At 38.3% G+C, this 16,333-nt stretch overlaps 1 protein-coding gene across 3 annotated transcripts in view; it reads left to right on the forward strand.

Moving 5' to 3' along the window:
- Positions 1 to 16,333, forward strand: part of EXOC6B (exocyst complex component 6B) — a 731,430-nt gene that overhangs the window by 538,339 nt on the left and 176,758 nt on the right. For all 3 annotated transcript variants that reach the window (XM_007175516.2, XM_007175518.2, XM_057558141.1), the window contains exon 20: positions 14,825 to 14,898. In XM_007175516.2, coding sequence (XP_007175578.1) covers positions 14,825 to 14,898 — 74 coding nt within the window. The remainder of the gene's footprint in view (positions 1 to 14,824; positions 14,899 to 16,333) is intronic.

The raw sequence follows: 16,333 nt of genomic DNA on the forward strand, positions 1-16,333 counted from the left end.
TCATTTACAGACAGTTCTGAGTGTACTCTGATGATTTTGCAAATATGTTCCTATAAAAGGGTTTCATCTTCAAGAAATTCATGGAAAAGACTCTGACAAGTACAGGTTTCTGGTAACTGACTGTACTGCTGAACTGAATGAATAAGCATTTTCAGAACTCTAATGAAAAACTGATGAACTCATAAAAGTGCTAACAAAAGATCAAGATGAAAAAAAAAATTAATTACATGGGACTGAGTGATCTGATGAGGATGAGTATAATTTTTGTGACTTTCTGTCTGAATTAAAAAAAAAAAAATCCCACAAGGACTCAGAGGCAAAGAATATACAAATCAATTTTCACTGCAAAGTAAAGGAGCTGTTACAGTGGAGGATTACTGGACTGAATGTCAATATTATGACATAGTATGAGTGTGTTTCATGTTTGGTAATTGCAATCATTGTTGCTTTTGTTGTGGTCATCCATGTACAATGCTTGGTGTCAGTCTATTTATCTCTTGTAAAAATAAAATACAGTGTGTGTGAAAAAAAAAAAAAAAATTTCATTAATCCTCATGATTTGCTTGAAAACACTCAGAAGCATTTTCATGGAGAAATGAGCCCATTGAAATGATAGCTTGTCTTAATCATTGCAAACCAGAGACCTCGCCTCACCATTAGCACCAGAGCAGCGTATGGCCATCTCTGCTATATCAGCTAGCTACAAACATCACGTCAGCTGAAAATTATTTCTTTAGCCCCGCTACCTCATTCCATCAAGCCATCTGCACCTCCTTTTTACTCACATAGGCTAAAATCCTAATGTTTGTAGTAAGCCAGACTCTCCCAGGAGAGTATATCTGATGCATTCACTGCTCTTGTCTCCAAGTGTTTACACTGGGACATTTTATACATCTTATATTTTCTTTGGCCCTCACTTCATGTCTTTGAGGCTGAGGCCAGTAAACTATTTATTTTAACTGGGCCATTTTATAGGGTGTAAACCAGGAAATCATATTAAATACCATGTCTATTTAAAAATTATTATAATAGTTGAAAGTTGACCGACTTCTACTCAGGCCTACAAGAAATTCCTGTAACATTCTAGCCATCTGCTGCCTTTAGGTGGAACAGTACCTTATACATCTCAAAAAACTGACTAAAGTCCTAATTTTTATGAGACATTTTAAAAGAAATAAATTTCAGTCCTTTCCATTATTACCTGCTCTAATATTTCAGCAGTTAATAGATTCTGATTTGAGTTCTGTTGTTTTAATTAAATCATCTATCTAGTCTACTTTTTGTATTACAAATTTTAGAAATTTATCCTTTCTCTCTTCCTCCCTTTTATGTGCGTGCGTGTGTGTGTGTGTGTGTGTGTGTGTGTACGAGAGAGAGAGAGAGAGAGAGAGAGAGAGAGAGAGAGAGAGACAGAGACAGAGACAGAGAGACAGAGAGACCACAAAATCCCCTTAGCATTCCCAATTTCATGTTTCTAAGATTGGAATTTAGAAAATGTGTGGAAAATATCATTGCCAACACTTGCATTTAGAAAAGCTGAAGTTTTCAGAAACTAGTGAGTCAATTTATAGAATTTTTAAAGTCTTACCTATAATGTTCTGTAATGATGGTTGATCTATATTTTACTTCTATTTTCTACTCCTTTCCTGGGAGGAGAAGGTGGTGTATGGTAGGGTCTCTGGTGGGATAATGTACACTTGTATGGGTGAATTGAGGCCTATGTCTTTGTCTTTGTTTGATCACTAAGTAGCTGTGAATTTGGACAACACACTTAATCTCTTTCAAAATCTTTTTACTCATTTGTTATATGTGAGTGGTTTGGACTAGGGCATCCCATTGGACTACATGGCTAGGGATTAGCCATTCAAGTAGGATGAGGTAGGTTGGGAAGGGTGTTCTGACAAAGGCAAGTATTTGTATACATTCTGGGAGGAAATAAAGAACATGGCATATTAGGGAACTAAAACTAGTTCATTATGACTAGAGAATAGGGTGAAATGAAGTGGGGTAGCCAGAAGGAAATGGGGAGATATAATCACTGTTAGTGGATCCAAAGCAGATTTTAGAGAGAGTACCTTTAATGGAAGTAGGGTGATAGACCAGCTTGCTGAGAGTTGAGGAATGAATGGAAGATAAAGAAGCTGAATCAGTGCTTGTAAAAGACTCAGAAATTGACATGGAAAGAGAGGAAAGAAAAGCTTGTTTATTTAATTGCCTCTCTTAAGCCTAATAATTGGGACTGTTTAACTGTAAATAACACCAAATGTTTTATATAATGTAACCTAGAATAGGAGAAAAATAACACTTTATTTTCTTTGTGGGTATCAGTAAAATTTGCCTGGTAATCTTTCTCTTCTTTTTGTCTTTCTCTGCCCTTTCTTCCTGAATGATGTGCCTTTCTGAAGAAATTCAAGAGCCCTCAGTTTTTCACCACATCCCAGCAGTCACATGGCTTAAGGCCTGCCCTTCCCCTCGGACTCACAGGAATCTCTTTGTCAGCTGTCTGCCTGTCAATGGATGGAAACAAGGTGTAGCATCAGCTCCTGCCCAGGCAATTAACCAGGGAAAAGGATGAGGTTCTGTACTCTTCTGTAGAAAAGCATTTTTTGAGGGCGTTTAAACATTTTAAAGACAAGAGCGCTTTTAATACTTGAGATGCTCATTTATCTCCTATACTTCCTAGTAGTTAAGATATTCCTTTAAAAGCACCAGTTTATCATGGAAAGAAGTTGCTTAGGTACCTTAAGAAACAACTATTTTCATTTCCTTTTTCTCCAACTAACCTAAATTCTCTTAAAACACTAATCTCCCCCTCTCTTACCAGTGCCTAGGAGTTAAAAATGCCTAATGCTTCCTCTAGCGTTCCTGTTGTGTCTGCAGTCAATTCCCTGATCTTGTAACTATCAGCTTACGGTCTCAGGTTTCACTGACAGAGATTCTCTTTTTCTCCTTCTTTTGTTTTTGTTTGTTTTAGGGGAAAAAAAGAAAAGGGAAAACACACCCCAAACTGAGCTCTTAGTGGCAAAGTTTATATTCTCTAGTAAGATAGATCCTAAGTTTAGATCTTGACCTCTGAAAATAAATTCATTAGTCTGTGTAACCATAATGGCAGACCAGTATTTATGTTCATATTGATCTTTCACAAACGTTTAACGTGGATGTGGATCATTGTTTTAATACTTTACATTATAATTCCATTGAGGGGGTAGAATTCCCAACTAATACTAGAATAATTATATGAAGCAAAGCTAGGTAATATAGAAAATATCTTTCTCTGGGCAAGATGTACAGAACTTTCTATTTTTCCATATCAAAAATGATCTCTCATAATGAAGACTTGCTTTAGTGTAATATCTTTAAATTTTTTGATTCATTTAAGAAGTGACCATGTAGGCAAAAAAAAAGCATATTATTATTTTATTGTATCCAATTCCAGTAAATTTCACATTAATTATGCTGGGACACATCTGGCTATAACCTAGATATTAAAATGGACTCAATATCAAGTTGTAATGTGCTTGATCTGGATTGGACCTTGTGTTCCAACAACAGTTTTCCAACATCAACTGGGTGTTCTGCAATTTAATCCAGTTCTAACACTAACTACCTGGAGTTAGTGCAGACTCCACAGGGTAAGGGGTCAGTCCCACAAGACTGTCCCTCCTCAGGCATCAGCCACAAGTCACAGGTGACCTCAAGCCACTCGCACTTCTTCCTAGCTGACTACAGATTTGGGGCTCATCACATCCCCTTTCAGTTCAGTAATTCACTAGAAAAACTCACATAACTCACCAAAAATGCTGTACTTATGATTACAGTTTTATTATAAAGGCTGTAACTCAGCAACAGCCAAATGGAAGAGATGCATAGGACAGGATCCTGGGGAGGAGGGGGGCAGAACAGAGTTTCCATGACCTGTCCTTAAGGATTCCAGGCATGTCAACCTTCCAGCACATCAGCATGTTCACCCATCAGGAATTCCTGATCCACTGAGCTTCAGTGTCCAGAGTTTTTATATGGGGGTTTCTTTACATAGGCATGATTGAATAAATAATTGGCCACATGATTGAAATCAATCACCTTCCCCTCCCCTCCCTGGAGATTGGGGGTGGGGCTGAAAGTTTCAAACCTCTAGTCACAGGCTTGGTCTTTCTGGCTTGTCCAGCCGCTCCCTTAAAACTACCTAAGGGCCCACAGGAGTCATTTCAGCATAAACTTAGGTATGGTCAAAAGGAGCTCATTGTGAATTGCTCAGGAACTTTCCTATTGCTCAGGACCTTTCAAGGGTATTTGAAATACCCTTGAAATAATAGACAGATTTAGAGGGATTAGGTTCTATCTGGTTCACTGAGTTACCTTTTTTGCTTTTTAATTTTTTCTTCTGTAAAAGTCCATAGCTCCTCTATGTCAGGAGCTGGGACCAAAGACCAGATATATTCCTTGTTATATAATAGACCTCAAGAGTATATTTGATTCAGTCGCATAGCTTTAAGCAAGTGAAATATTCTTAATTTCATTTTACAGAGGAGACATCTGGCACTAAAAACTTACATGATTGGCACAAGGTCACATAAGTAAATTCTAGAAAGGATTGGAATCCCAGTTACCTTAGCTTATGATATATCCATTTTCTGTGGACATCCATCAGCTTAGACTATGAAACTCAGTTTTCCTGGCAAATTGTGAGACTATCCATGAAATGTGTACCAAAGAAGCATTAACTATCTGCTTTCAGTTTAGAAAGAATCATAATTGACTTTTAAAAAAATCTAGCTCTTTTAGCTTGGGAAACATCCTATGTGGAACCTACCTTAATCATTTCTCTTTCAGTATTTTTCATAGCTTTGTGTGACATACCTCCACCCTGTTCAAGAGCACTGACAGTGTCTTGATACTTTTCCTTTTAATGAGTCAGCATTTGTTTTGTATTGTATACTTACAAAACATTTTGCAGTTATAGATCAGGATTGCTACTGGTATCACTTGCTGGGGAAATTGAGAGCCAGAGAGCTTTGTCCAGAAACATATGTTGCTCAACTATTATTATTTTTTAAAAATTATGCCCGAATCATTCCAAAAATGATTTGAGACCAGTTTCAGTAGGATAAGTTGAAAAAAATAATAAATTAGATATAAGAAAAAAAAATGGGATGAAGAGAAGAAAGGTAAGAATACTAGCATAAGAATTAATAGAGAGGTAATACAAAAATTTACTGACAGGCACAGAGAAGAGCATACAAAGTATATAGCTCTCTCAGAGGTTGACCTATTTTTAAAATATGGGCTGAATAGAAGACATTGTGTGGTATCAGGAACATTTGCTTCAATCCTAATTTCATAGCCAATGTAAAAATGGAATTCATATTGTTATGAATTTGGGGAGTGCTCTTTCCTTGTCATTTCAAAGTCTGAAATCATTCTTTTCACATTTCGTTTTAGTTTTCATTCTTTACAGTCAACATCATCTAAAGCTGTGCTGTCCAGTACTATAGTTACCCGCCACAAGTGGCTGTTAGAGCATTTGACATGCAGCTCAGAAATGAGTTGCGCTCTAAGTGTAAAATACATCCTGGATTTTGAAAAAAACCTCATGAAAAAATTTTAAAATACTAATTTTATGTTGAAATTAATATATTTTAGGTATATTGGGTAAAACAAGATATACTATTACTAATTTTAAAATTAATTTTTGTTTTCTTAACCTGTCTACTAAAAATTCCAAAATTACACATGCAGCTCACACTTCTATTTGGACAGTGCTTTTCTAGAGAATTGATTTTCAACGTTACGTTAAATGCCCTACAGAATCCTTCTCAATGTAAAATTTCAGATAGCTTAGCTCTGAGTCTCTGTTCATACAGCAGAATAATCAGTGCTGAACAAACACATGGATAAGATTAAGTCCTTGAAAGCAGAGTAAAAATATCAAGGATACAAAGTTACTACTTCAGAACACAAGTCTTTCTCATCTCTCAGGAAACCCACGCCTTTCATGGCAGATCCTCAGTTTTCTTACAGATGCACAGAAGCACTGCTGATTGCTAATTGGGAGAGGCTTCTTTTCACTATAGTTTTAAAAGATCTATTATGAAATTGGCCCTTATTTGGCAAAATTGCAAAGCATTTGGGAACTTCAGAGGAACATTGTGGCTTTACACAGATCTATATATTTTTATGATTTTATTCTCTAACTAAATGAAAAAGACATAGATACACACATATATACATATATGTGTGTGTGTGTGTGTGTGTGTGTGTGTGTGTGTGTGTGTATATATATATGTATGGAACATGTAGAGTGAATATTTGCTTTTAGACATTCTAGATCAGGGATGCATATTGAAATAATAGAAAGACAGATTTAGAGGGATTAGGTTCTATCTGGTTCACTGACTTACCTTTTTTGCTTTTTAATTTTTTCTTCTGTAAAAGTCCTCAGTAATTACAAATGCTCCTTTCAGCTTTAGGATTCTAGGTTGTAAACGCAAGTCCTAGGACATCTTGTGCTATGTTTTTGGTGATTATTTGTGGAACATTAAGGGAAAGTCCAATGCCATGTGGCATGACATTGTTCTGCCACTTGTTATGGTCTTGGCTTTCCTTAACCTTCTTCCTCTGCAATGCAAAAGATACTCTGTTTAATTTGGTGAATACAGCTAAAGTATTCTTATCCACATTTAAAATATTATTTCCTTAAACAAAGAACAGTACCCAGTGGCCTCCCGGACTCCATGACATGGTAGGAATTTATGTCATCTCCTTCTTTTAAATGTCGAATAAAATTGTTTTCTAATTTGCTTTGCTAGATTCAACCAATTAATTTCATTAAACTGTTTACAGATTTTTCTTACATGTTAGATACATTAGGCAAGGCATAGAAATCAGCTTCTCCAGTTTTCTAGGTTTATTCCACATAAGACAGCTACTCTCTGCAGGGGAATGTATATTGTCATTGACACCAGTCACTGCCAGTACCTGAACCCTCATTTCCTCTCAGTGGTACAGTACAAGGGACAGCCAGATGGAGACTGATTGGCTTATTTACTCAGCATCATCATGAAAGTTCTTCATGCTTGTGGCCATTTCCTAGCTTATAGGGGATTAATCCCTTACTAATTAAAAAGCTATGTCTAGGGCTTCCCTGGTGGCGCAGTGGTTGAGAGTCTGCCTGCTAATGCAGGGGACACGGGTTCGAGCCCTGGTCTGGGAAGATCCCACATGCCGCGGAGCGGCTGGGCCCGTGAGCCACAATTGCTGAGCCTGCGCGTCTGGAGCCTGTGCCCCGCGACGGGAGGGGCCGCGATAGAGAAAGGCCCGCGCACCGCGATGAAGAGCGGTCCCCGCACCGCGATGAAGAGTGGCCCCCGCTTGCCGCAACTGGAGAAAGCCCTCGCACGAACCGAAGACCCAACACAGCCCAAAAAAAAATAAATAAATAAATAAATAAGAAAATCCTTTAAAAAAAAAAAAAAAAAAAAGCTATGTCTATCTGTCCTAGTTTTCAGTTGTCTTTTAGAGCAAAAGGAGTTAGGAGAATTAAACTTTGAAAACAATTTATAAATCTGTTTAGAGTACTGGTTTGGCATTTGCTATCAGACTTTGTTATTATCAGTTTTAATCATATTTCTCACACGGAAACTCAGAATAGGTTAGTTAGACTGTACTTTTCTCTGCCCTTCTTGAGGTAGGAGATGTAGTGAGTTACCTATTTAAAATACGTAAAAACAAAGAAAAATTTACATCACAGAATTATACCCTAGATAGTTAAAGGTAACTATTTTTTATGATCACGTGTTCATACAAGTACACTTATACAAGTACAGTCAGCTGAATCTCCAAGGAACTTTTCCCTCCCACCAGTCCTCCCTCCCTTTTTCTGTCTCCTTGATAGCTCTCTCCTTAGTACTTACTTCCTTATGTTCTGGCTGACCTTTCTCTGACCAGCAGAGCCTCCAGTGGAGTCCCTGTGGAGTCCATCAACCCTTCTCTGTAATTAGCTTAGTGGAGCCACTGTGAAGTGATGCAAGAAGGTTTTAGCTTCCCCAGAGCCACACTTTGTAGTCTAGCATACTCCTTATCTGTTGCTCCAGGGACCCAGATACCAGGAAACCATTATATTAATACAGCAACAGCAGCTCTTATTTTTGTAATCCCACGAAAACCACATGTGACCTGACATGATCTTAAGATATAAACAAGTGCCCAACATACTTTGGGCTCCAGAGGACTGACTTTTCTTTCTTACCTGACATTTTGGCCAAAAACCAAATCCTTAATCCATTCAGTGAAGGCTGGAGATGCTATCTTATCCACTGTCTGACCTGGAACTTCACTGGGAGCAATAGTATATGATACTAACCAGGAACCTCTGGTTAAAATTTTGCCCACTACCTTTTCAACTTTCTCTTATTTGAGCAAATTAGCTTTTCCTCTAAGAATTGCTCTTTTACCTATTTCCCAGATACTGTACTAGTTTTGATTTCCTGAAATAAATTTTACCTTGCTCATCTCCTCTGAAAATTATTCTTGTTCTATGGACAATTTGCAAAGATTCAGAAGAATTACTTTTATATTCTGTTTCCCACAGCTTGCTTTTGATAAATTCTCAAATGTCCTGTCTAGATATACAGATTACAGACTCAGGCAGTCTTTTTTTTTTTTTTTGAGAGTTATGTTTTATTTGGTGACCTTACTGAGAACTAAAGCCCGGGAGACACCTCTCAGATAGAACTGTTCCAAAGAGGTAAAGGGAGGAGTCAGGGTATATAGGAATTTTTTGCTGGAAACAAACAAACAAACATGGAGTCAAACATCAATAGATTATAGCTGATCACAAAAAGCAGACATCTCAAATTAATGATTTTAGTGCTTGTCTAGGTATGGAAAGATGCAAGAGTCTGGACTCATAGAAATTATTCCTTTGATATGCATCTTAACTATCTAGGGCCAGTATCCTGTTTTTCTTCATCCTGAAATCTCTTCAGGGCATACTGTCTAGGGTGGATGCAATGGTTGGCGGCTTGATGGTGGGTAACATTCATTGTTTACCAGAATGGCAGGCAACATTCTTGTTTACTGAAATAGCAGGCAACGATTTTGTACCACACCAGTGTTAAAACTTAAAAGTCCTGTATCCTGGGAACCCTTCATGCAAGTAGGGGCAAAAAAAAAAAAAAAAAAGAGTGAGATGAACACATAAGTCAAGCTTTTCCAGGTCCTCACCAGCCAACTTCACCTATAACCTTTTTTTTTTTAATTTATTTATTTTTTTAACATCTTTATTGGAGTATAATTGCTTTACAATGGTGTGTTAGTTGCTGCTGTATAACAAAGTGAATCAGCTATACGTATACATATATCCCCATATCCCCTCCCTCTTGTATCTCCCTTCCACCCTCCCTATCCCACCCCTCTAGGTGGTCACAAAGCACCGAGCTGATCTCCCTGTGCTATGCGGCTGCTTCCCACTAGCTATCTATTTTACGTTTGGTAGTGTATATATGTCCATGCCACTCTCTCACTTCGTCCCAGCTTACCCTTCCCCCTCCCTATAACCTTTTAACCTTTCTGAGTTTCATTCACTTCCCTCTTCTCTCTCAAGGCCTTGAGCTCTGAAAAACGAGAGTACTTTTCTCTGGATGTAAGGCAGTCATTTTGATTCCTCAAAGCCCCTTCTAACTCTGACTCTCCCGTTTTATTCTAATTAGGGTTCTCTGCTCTTTATAAAATTTATATTTTGTTTTCCTCAGCCAAATATGAATGTACCAGATAATTTTTAAGTTGATTTAAACATGTTTTTCCTCCCCCCATCTAAGCGGCAGTTAATTTTAAGACCAGCCTTCAAGCAGTGTAGAAAGCATTTTGAAATTAGTGGAATCCCTCGTTTTTCTACTTTGGCAATTTTATTTCATTATAATATGAAGATTTTTAGAAATGTAAAACTATAGGATACTTTTGAGAAGTTAATATTGCTTTAAAAACAATTGCCACACCTCATCGATTTAAGTGTGTATGAGAGTGTGAAGGAATGTTGAATATTTAAGTGAGGGTTTTTTTCTTTCCCTCTTTATACCTTTATACCTCTTATTTTCTTTCCCTCTTTATACCTTCACTTAACAATATGCCTTCTTTCCTATAACTTTGTACACCTCCTTTTAATTTTTTTAAAATGAAAATGTAGGGGGCTTCCCTGGTGGCGCAGTGGTTGAGAGTCTGCCTGCCAATGCAGGGGACACGGGTTCGAGCCCTGGTCTGGGAGGATCCCACATGCCGCGGAGCAACTAGGCCCGTGAGCCACAATTACTGAGCCTGCGCATCTGGAGTCTGTGCTCCGCAACAAGAGAGGCCGCGATAATGAGAGGCCCGCGCACCGCGATGAAGATTGGCCCCCACTTGCCGCAACTAGAGAAAGCCCTCGCACAGAAACGAAGACCCAACACAGCCATAAATTAAATAAATAAATAAATAAATAAAAAACCTTTAAAAAAAAAAAATGAAAATGTATCTCATTAAAAGATTTTTCACATTTGCACGTTGGATCTTGGAGGCAGGCCCCGATCCCAGCTTCAACTCTTGTCCATACTGTGATTGGACGAGGGCAGGGAAGAGCTGCTGGGGAGAGCCGAGCTCTCTGAAGGATGGCTGGGTGCTGGTCAGGGGCTCCACTAACCTGAGCAAGTTTTCCAAGAGGAAGCTCTCTTGCCAGCCTCATTGGGACCTTGATTCAGTCCCCACATAACATAAGATAGTCAAAGGTAGGATTTGGTTCTGTGTTAAGTGGAGGGCCACTCTGCCGAACTCCAGCCTTTGGAAACTTTGGCACTGGCTTCAGCCACTTAGAGACTGAAAACATACCACAGACCTTGGAATCCAAAGACAAGTCCAGAAAGAGACTTTTTCACTGTGCCCCATATATCCATTGGTTCCACTTGGCCACTAGTAGAGACATGTACTCCTTTTTATGATGTCAAAAGAAGGAAAGTTTTTATTCATGATTCTAAAGGAAAGCTTCTGTGTGTACATATAATCAGTTTGTATATGTGTCAGCAGACTTGGGGCTCCTCGTCCCCCTCCCATGTGTAGTTTTCCTTCTCTCTATCAAGCAGCCTCTTATGACATGGGTGTGCAGATCAATCCCAGTTGCCTATAATTCTAAATCTTGAACAAGTTATATCTCTTATTACTAGAGAAAATAGCACTAAATAATTTGAGGGGTGTGTGTGTGTGTGTGTGTGTGCTTCTATTTCCTTTTCTCTGATTATAAAAGTGGTCTCATTTTTAAAGTTTATAAAATGTAAAGAATAATAAAATCCCTTGTAATCTTCCTCTCTCTAACAGCCTCAGTTAACATTATGAAATAAATGCTTACTGTCGTGTTTTCTATTCATCTTGTATTTTACATAGTTGACGTCAGACTAAATACAAACTTTAAAAAAATATTCACACTTTCTTACGCTCTTAACATTTTTCATATATGGAAAAAATTGACTCTAGAAGAACAGTCATGTTTTAAAGGAAATAATTGAATCACAAAATTATGGGAGATCTATTTCATGCATTTATTGATTTCTCAAATAATACCAGTGAAAATTACTGTGCTGTGGCTAATACACTAGTAATTAGTCACATCCGCTTCCTTTAGGTGAAGCACTCTTAAATATTTGCCCATAAATTTTCAATACCAACTCACTAACTCATAACTGAATAGTAGCTGAATTTCTTCTACTGTTTTGTCCTGGATATAGAATAGTGTCTCTTGACCTTTGTTTGGTCACCAACCCTCTGAGAAGTCAATAAAAGATATGAACCTTCTTCACAGAGAAACACATATTCCCACAAAAAACTAATTGTAATGATAATCAATGATGATATGCCAGGCACTCTGCCAACTGCTTTACATAGTTGTTTCACTTAATCCTCGTAGCAGCACTATAAGGAATATGCTGTTACCCTTATTTTTGAAATGAAGACATTGAAGCTTTAAGGAGATTAAGTAGTTTGCACATGGCCTTAGAGCTAGTAACTGGAGCTCAAACTGATTTTTATGACCCAAAGCCCATCTCCTCAATCATTGGGCATCTAATTTTAGGGAGCTCGTAAATTCCTAAAGCCTACTTATTGATACTCAGGTTAAAGGTGCCCTACTATTGCAATCCAAAGATTTTCACTGGCAGTAAAGAATATGTGTAATTAGTTAATCTTGTTATTTCTGTAAATTAATATATAAGTATTTGTTGGACAGCTACTGTTTTTAATACTTGCTGCGTTCTGTGATATGGTCCTTATCCCTAAGGACTTTACTGCCTATGTGGGAAGACAAGAATTACATATGTAAAACAATGAGAAAAAAAATGTAAATATGAAGTTGAATATATAGTAATTAAACATTTCCATAAGCTATACCCAAAAATTAATCTCCTTACTCTGTCACACATGATGTACTTTTCATTCCCTGATTTATAAAAGGAAAATCAAATCTAAAAGGCCACCATGTCCTCTGGGAACCTGGGAGATTCAGTGTGTCATAAAATGAGGTCTATAAAGTACAGCTCTGACTAAATATGTATCACATCCAGATTCCTGAGTGGTTTCGTCAGCATCATGTCAACCCCAGGGGGCATGCCCAATAAGGAGATTCAAGAATGTGTAGCCACCTCTCAAGCATGCAAACCATGTATCATAGGGCAATCCTGTTGAACTGAACATGTGTAGGGCAGCAGAACACCGTGATAGTTGCTGCATCTTGACTCAAGTAGGGTTCCTACTGACAGAGAGGACTTCAGATGATGCAGCATAGCTGTTATGTCATACGGGAGCAACAGTGATAATCTACCAACCTTGGATGAAACTCCCAGGCATGGGAAGCTTATTTAAGCTGACCATCTGACAATCAAGACTCAAAAAGAGTGGCTGTGCCTATAATTCAAAGGACTGCTTTCTACAGGAGCATAGTATGGGAAAGTTGTACTTGTAATTGAGCAGTGGCCATATACAAGGTTATCACAGATAATGGCTATTGTAAGATATGAAGGATGGATTCTGTCAAGCTTTTATTAACATGGCTCTCATCATGTATTTGTATAGTCTTAGAACTTTACTCTTTTAAAACTTTAATCATTTGGGCTATACATATGATAGAATTCATTTATAAATGGCATATAAATTTTCTTTCCAAAGTAAATAGAAACTTAATGTGCTAATCATTCTATATAGTTTATCTCCTTCCATTTGAGTCATTTTTATTTAAAATCTCTAGAATAAGAATATTTTGTGTTACAGTTGTACAACACTTTGTGCTCTATACAATTCGTTTCATAACTTGTTTTAAATTTCATTTCACATAATGTTTTTGTGTTCCCTGCAACTTACCTTGTTAACATTATTTTTTAAGGTAGGTCAAGGATTTTATGAAAACCTAGTAGACATTTCCTAGATGGAAAATATTTTTAAAGAACAGAAATTCCTGTCATTGTTCATAAATCATCATTTGAATCTATGCAGCTACTAGTTGTTTGAAGTAATTTTCCAGACATATATGCAGATATCTTGATGGATTTTATTTAATTTCAAAAGAATAATATGATACCAACTTTCTATAATTTCTTAAATTCATTCCTGAAGAAAAATATAATTGAAAGGAAAACATTCCTTTTCATATTTGCTTTGAGCAGATACTTGAGTTGTTTCTGAGGTAAATAGTAGATTGATGTTAAATGTTTATCATGCTTTGGCTTCACAGAGAGAATTCAAGGCATAGTTAGTAACTGTCCAACTTTTGAATTTGCTCTGTATGTATGTGTGTGTGTGTGTGTGTGTGTGTGTGTTTTGTGTGTATGTAGGGGCTTAAACAAGACCTTTTGATTGCATAATAAGCAGGGCTTAGGGACAATAAAATTTGACATTCTTAACTGTTACTAGTACTTGTCCCTATAGCCCTGTGCAGTTATCTTCTTATTAACAATGTAGAAGCCAGAGTCATAAACTGAGCATGTACCCAAGGCGCTACTGTAAATTGCAAATAGCATTCATGTGGTCTCTTTGACCTAAGACTAAATTCGGGTAGAGGGAAGAGAAAAAAGAATTTTTGAGAGTGGAATAGAAGTAGAAGTCAGGAACAAAGAATACACTAGAAGGATGGACATGTACAAATGTTTCCTAAGTTTTTGCAGTGAGATTTATTTAGATGGGTCTTCTCATATCTGCAATACTCTTTTACTGAAGAGCCAAGCGCTAGATTGGGGCAGCCTCTGCTGCTGGTGTGTGTGTCTGTGTGAGTGTGTGTCTGTGTGTGTGTTGGCAATAATGCACTCATGAGATAATACAAATAATCAGTGAGGGAATAATTAATGATGTGGCAGGGAATATTTTTTGATAAATGCTTGGGGAATGAGGTGACAGGCGTGAAATTCGAAAATTCCTTCAGCGATCTAAAATATAAATAGCTTTCGGAACTGAAAAGAGTTTCACAGCTGAAGATTTTATTGTGTTGAGAGGAAAAACTTTTTTCTCTCCCCCACTCCCTCCTCCTTTGCAAGTTGTTTGTCCATTCACAAAACAAATACTCTGAAGCCCAGCGCGGCTCATGGGAATAAATTTCAGGTCGAATTAGTACAGTTTCCTTGCTGTCAGGATGCTGGAATTAATGGTGTTTTGATGACACGAATTTTGAAGGGCAAACAAAGAAGCTGAAGGGAGAGAGACATGACTCCTTAGAAGCTTGGTCCTCCTCTCCCCCAGCCTCTCTTGTCTTCCCTGTCATCCGTCTGCCAATCTCCCTGTCCATGGTTAGTTAAAGGCGCTTTTTATCCTCTTTTCTTTCCCACAGAGTTTGCCAGATCCGGCCCGGTGCCTGGGTTCCAGGAGGACACGCTGCAGTTGGCCTTCATCGACTTGAGACAAGTAAGTCTTTGTGTTTTTGTTTTTTGTTTTTCTTTTAAGATGTGTGACTGAAGACCATCAGGTCTTAAGGAAAAGGGGAGGGGAGGGGGATTGGCGTTGGCGATTCACACTGGAGACCTAAGGGTTTTTCCCTGTGTTTGAGGCCACCTCTTTTATTTAGCTATCTGGGATCCTTAGCTATGGTGGAGTTAAAGGTTTTGTGGGTGGAAGGGAAGGCAGGAGGTGGGAGGAGGGACCCAGAATGTAGAGGGACTCAAGTGACCCTCAAGTGATGTGACCCATTGTGCTATAGTTGGCTTCTGCAGACACAGCAAAAAGATAGCTCAGCAAACCAATGCTAAGCAGGTGCACTGATGCAGAGACTGCCTGCCCAGAGGACTTTTGTTTGCAGATAATGAGGGCAGTAGCATTTAAGAAAAATGAAATATTTTACATTCTGGATTGTTGGTTTGGTTTGTTGACTTTTTTCTGTTGCCTTAAGTCTTCCCATCCCCTCCTTTGTAGAACGCGGTCAGCCATGAGTGACTAAGTGGTCATTTTAGATAATTAGCAAAGGCCCTGACCAGTCATGCTAACCTGACAGGCAACCCTACTAAAGTAATGTGATGAAAGCCGGTACTTAGGTGTACCTGAGCTTTGCAAGCCCATTAGATAGAAAGAGTCGTGCTATAGAGCTGTTGCTTGCAGATTGAAAAGGGTGGGTTGGTAGGCCTTGGTGGATGGGGTATAGAGGAGCAGTATGGGCGGGGGCCGAAAGAGGGAGAGAGTTAACTGGGCTCTGTCATCTCTTCACTCTGAAGATGGATGGGGTTGGATAGAAAGTGTGAATGAAGTAAGAATCAATGACTGATGCTTCTCTCCTATTAAAACAATCTTTTTTTTTTTTGTCTGTTTTTTAAAAGGGGGCTGGCTTTGTTTCTCCTGCCATAATGATGCAGTGCCTCTTGTTTTCAGAGCTGACAAAGTTTGCATTCTGAGAACTTTTAGATGCCCAGGGTATTTCTTAAAGCTGTAGGACCCCTTGTATTGGTAGTCTCCTTACCACTGTGACTCGATTCATGCTAGAACAGCTTTTAACCCATAATGGATGGCCTGAGCTACCCCTGAATCCTTGTGGATGGGTGGTGTAATCTGTCATCTGATGACAATTCTGGAAAGCCCTGTTAAGCAGAAAACAGAAAATTGTGTCTCTATAGACCCGCCAAAGTTTGAGGATTCAGGCCGCGTCCCAGAAACGTGTGTCAACTTAATATTTAGGAGTTGAGGTGGGGGTTCTCTTGCACATAAAGGCTTTCCCAGCATGGTCCCAAATGCAGCTGAGTATCTCTTTCCACACTTAACACCTTCCACCTGTGGATTCAGCAACTCAACCGAGATGTTCAGGTTTTAACCCCTTGGCTGATGTAAACCTGAAAGATTGGGATTTTGCTTTATG

The sequence above is a fragment of the Balaenoptera acutorostrata genome, chromosome 12, assembly GCF_949987535.1.
Source record: "Balaenoptera acutorostrata chromosome 12, mBalAcu1.1, whole genome shotgun sequence".
Taxonomy (NCBI): domain Eukaryota; kingdom Metazoa; phylum Chordata; class Mammalia; order Artiodactyla; family Balaenopteridae; genus Balaenoptera; species Balaenoptera acutorostrata.